This window comes from Aphanomyces invadans, assembly GCF_000520115.1.
Source record: "Aphanomyces invadans strain NJM9701 unplaced genomic scaffold supercont1.24, whole genome shotgun sequence".
NCBI classification, from domain to species: domain Eukaryota; phylum Oomycota; class Saprolegniomycetes; order Saprolegniales; family Verrucalvaceae; genus Aphanomyces; species Aphanomyces invadans.
The window spans coordinates 11582-15411 of record NW_008580169.1 but is presented as its reverse complement, the minus strand read 5'-3'; the positions used below and the strand labels follow the sequence as shown (position 1 = coordinate 15411).

The 3830-nt window shown below is 52.3% G+C and overlaps 1 protein-coding gene across 1 annotated transcript in view; it reads left to right on the top strand.

Moving 5' to 3' along the window:
* H310_10005 (hypothetical protein) overlaps nucleotides 1-788 on the top strand; it is a gene marked incomplete at both ends in the record, with an annotated part of 1270 nt that extends 482 nt beyond the window's left edge. Inside the window, one exon of the mRNA XM_008876242.1 lies at nucleotides 51-788. Coding sequence (XP_008874464.1) covers nucleotides 51-788 — 738 coding nt within the window. The remainder of the gene's footprint in view (nucleotides 1-50) is intronic.
* Nucleotides 789-3830: the final 3042 nt, after the last annotated feature.

Below are 3830 nucleotides of genomic sequence, written 5' to 3'. Positions count from 1 at the left end.
TTTTGCCTCGCAATTCGACTGCCAGTTTTGGACAAGGGGCTGCCGAGCAGGTCCGCCAGGGCATTGCTGATCTCGGGCGGAAAGTCGACGCCTTGCATGTGACGGTGGTCGAAGGCGACCGGTTCACGCTGCCATGTCTGTGGACGTTGGAGGAGAGGACGGGCATGGGATTCGTTGCCAGGTCCGTGCGAGCGCTCTTGAAAACAGAGTTTCGCGTGTCCTTTATCTGCGAGATGCGGGACGGCGATCGCCGGTGTGAACCCTACCCGTGCGACCAGGAAGAAGCGTTGATCGTTACAGCCAACTCTCCGCTCGTGCAAGGCGCCCTTCCCTTCCTTAAGGTGACGTGTTCGCTGTTCAAGGTGCTGGGCCTCGTTGCTGGGGCCGGCGGCATCGTTGGCGATTTCTTCAAGTTTGACGACTCGACCATGGCAAACGTCACGTCTGCGATCGACGCCGTCGCCAACTTCAACGAAAACGTTATCGAGAAGCTCGATGTGGAAGAAAAACTCAACAACTTGGCCGATTCGCTCGCGGACAACAGAGACCCGGAAGAAGTGGCAAGCATCATGAGCCAAACGCTCCAAATTTACAAGCAACACCGCAAGGACGCGGGCAGCTACGAACGACTCCACCAGGTACTTGGCAGCATCAAGTTTGACTGGACGAAGCACCACATTATTGGTGGCCTGGTCAAGAAAGTGATCAAGAGTGGATTCCCCGATGCGGGCGAGGTCCGATGGGTGTGCAAAGCTCATGCAGAATCGAACGAGAACATCTTGATGTAGCTCGCTCGATCTCCTTGTAGTCCTTATCCAAAAAGAATCGGTACGCGTCAGTGGAAATCTGCCCATGAGGCTTTCTCCACGACGGCCAGGCATTTTCATGCCGCGTATGGATGGGGATTTCGCGAAGATGACCAGGGAGTGGTTTCGTGGATGCAGTCCCACTTTGAAGAAGGCACTTGGAGGACAGCGTCAGCGAAACACGTTTTGCCCGATCTCACCACGAAACTCCGACTTGGAGATTCACGACGGCAATCGTGGATATCAATCTATTCCTCGGTCGAATGCGCATCGCACACAAATCGAGTGTGTGGGAAGATGCAGGAGGTTTTAAGTCCTCCGATGGACAACCACAACCAGTTGAAACCAATCTAACTCAGCGCCTCCAACACCTTGTCGATTGTGTTGACCGGAGCTCAAGACACGCAGCGTAAAATTCTTCTACGACGTGCTTGCCTCGTCGTCGTCCAGGCTTTGTCATGCAAGCGATCGGTCATCGCTTTCAACTGGCTTCATTCGGTCAAGGGCGCGTTGTGGGGCCTTGCAATGTCTCCAGTGCGCCTTTAACAACCCACCCGTGGAAACGTGTACTTCGTCATCCAGTGCAAACGCACCCAAAGGCTGGTTGAACAGCGCGGCCAAATTCAGTGCTTGAAGAATCAACGAGCTCACATTCAGGATCGGCAGATTTTGTCGGATCACGTTTGTGTCGCGTCACCACGAGCGCGATGTCCCGCTAGCTCAGTTGTCGGCTGCACGAAGGCGTTGTGTGACAGTTCTAATGTACTGTTATCCGGATGCATGTCAAAATCTTCATTAGACAGATTTCGCAAACGCTGGTTCTGTTCTATCTGTATCCTATCCTGCCAAATTCGATTCGTTTCGAACCATCCTGTAGCAACGCTGCATCCGCATAACATATACTTTGAGCCACCCTTAACAGCCATCATGTCCGACGAGGTGCAACCAGACGCCGACTCCGCAGCACGGAGTGATCCCGACGATCTAAGCCTCCTCACACAGGTCACAATGACCTTCCTCATAAACATGCTAAAAACACAGCCAAGGCATGGGACAGTGCCGCAGCCAAGCTGCTGCAGGTGCCATCGTACATCCGGGATCAAAGGTCTCTCCACGACGCAAGCCAGTAGACGAAACAATGTCATGCGCTTGCGGTAGTTCGCCCCACGTGGCTTCTTAAGAAACACTTCGATCTCATTTCACGACAAAATTTTGGGAAGTGGTGGGCACTCAGGATGCCACAAGTTGATTGGGTGAATTTCGCGGATAGAACCAATATGAATCGGATGACTTGCAAAATTCGATGGTTGTGAAGTTTCATTCTATCCGTGTTCTGAATTTTAGATCACAGATAGAATCAGCGTTTGCGAAATCTCTCTATTGATATTGACACCGACCTCTCAGGCTGCAAGCGACTCCCCCAAAAAGTCACGTGGGTTGCTAGCGGCTCTCCCCACGAGTCGCCTTAACTTTCCAAATTCATTTTGCAGAGCTGGATAGCATAACCCTGCCAATTCAACCTTTATTTTACTAACTACTACCTCTGTGTGTGTCTTGTTACACCTGGTAGCACTACAAGTTCGTCCAAGGACCATGATAGATTCCTATCAATCGGTACACGACTGCATGATCGACATCCTTGGCGAATGCGATTCCCAGTCGCTCGTTTCTCCCCTTTCCGTCGAAGCCCGAGAATAACTGCTTGAAGGCATCGGTATAACCCTCAATGACACGACACAACCCCTCGAAGCTCGCATCAGCCAGCTGACCGTGGAAGGGCGAGTCCTCGAAGAATTGCTCCGCCAGAGCGAGGGAGAACTTCCCACAATGCGGTGTAGCCCTTCAAACTGAGGTCGCGCTACTTTGCGATCGAAGTTCGTCACTAGAATTGTCTATGTCCCAACTGCGCGAGTCTCTTCAAGACGCACAGGCGCTGATTCGCCGCACATACCAAGAGGCTGCGACTATGAGCAGCCAGCGCCAACAATCCACCCATGGGGGCTGAGCCAGTGAAGCTTGACGTCACCAAGTTCGACTCCGACCCCGGTAAACTCCTCCTTTGACTGCATGTCGAGAGCACGCTGATGAGTTGTGTATCACCCGCGAATCTGCGCCCGTCGTATTTGCCTTTTCTCATCTTAAGGGCGAGGCGGAAGACTAGGCGTCATCAATCCGTCTGACCAGCCCCACATCTTTCGAAAAGTTTGACGAGCATGTCACGGCGATCAAGCACCGCTTCCTCCTTCAACACATCAATATCCGACATCCCACTAAGTTCCTAGCATGCAGGCAAGGTAAATCCCTCATGCGCATTTGTCACGTGCCGAAGACCGTTGTCTCGACAACTAGTGGGAGTTGCTCGTAATGCCCCAAGGCCTACCTTATGCTCCAGCGACTTCAATCGCATCGTGACGGCCACTTTCGCCCTGTTCGGGGTTTCGCCCCGTCAAAATTTGACGACATCTACATCCATAGTCGCGATTATGAAACCGAGACCGACCTAGACGTTCACCCTCGGAAACTTCGTGCGGTCGTTACCATTCTTCATGAAAACGTCTTGTTTGCTAACCTCGCCAAATATCTTTGTGGTGTCGACGAATTCCCTGTACTTGGCGGCCTTGTCGGCACTCGAGGTTGCCGGGTTGATCCCGACAAATTCGAGACCATCGTTGATTGGCCAGTCCCCTCCTCGACCACAGTTCTTTGCCGGTGGCTTGAATTAGCACAGGTCGCAGTTGAGTGATCGAAATGGCAAATGTAAAAGTGATTCAAGCTTAGGTGGGCCGACCCCAGCACCAAATTCAGGTTGAATCTGGTCTGCACATCCAGCTCCTCCGTGTCTGTGTGCTGGGATACTTTGAGCCGGGAACAGTGGCATGTTGACCCAGCACCCAGACCGCCAGACCGTGGCTGTGCTAACACTCCCCATGACTGGGGGCAACTATCAGAAAACGCAAAGGAAAGCTGAAAACGCAATACCCGAAGCTGAATAACACAGAATCAAGTCTGAATAACACATAATTG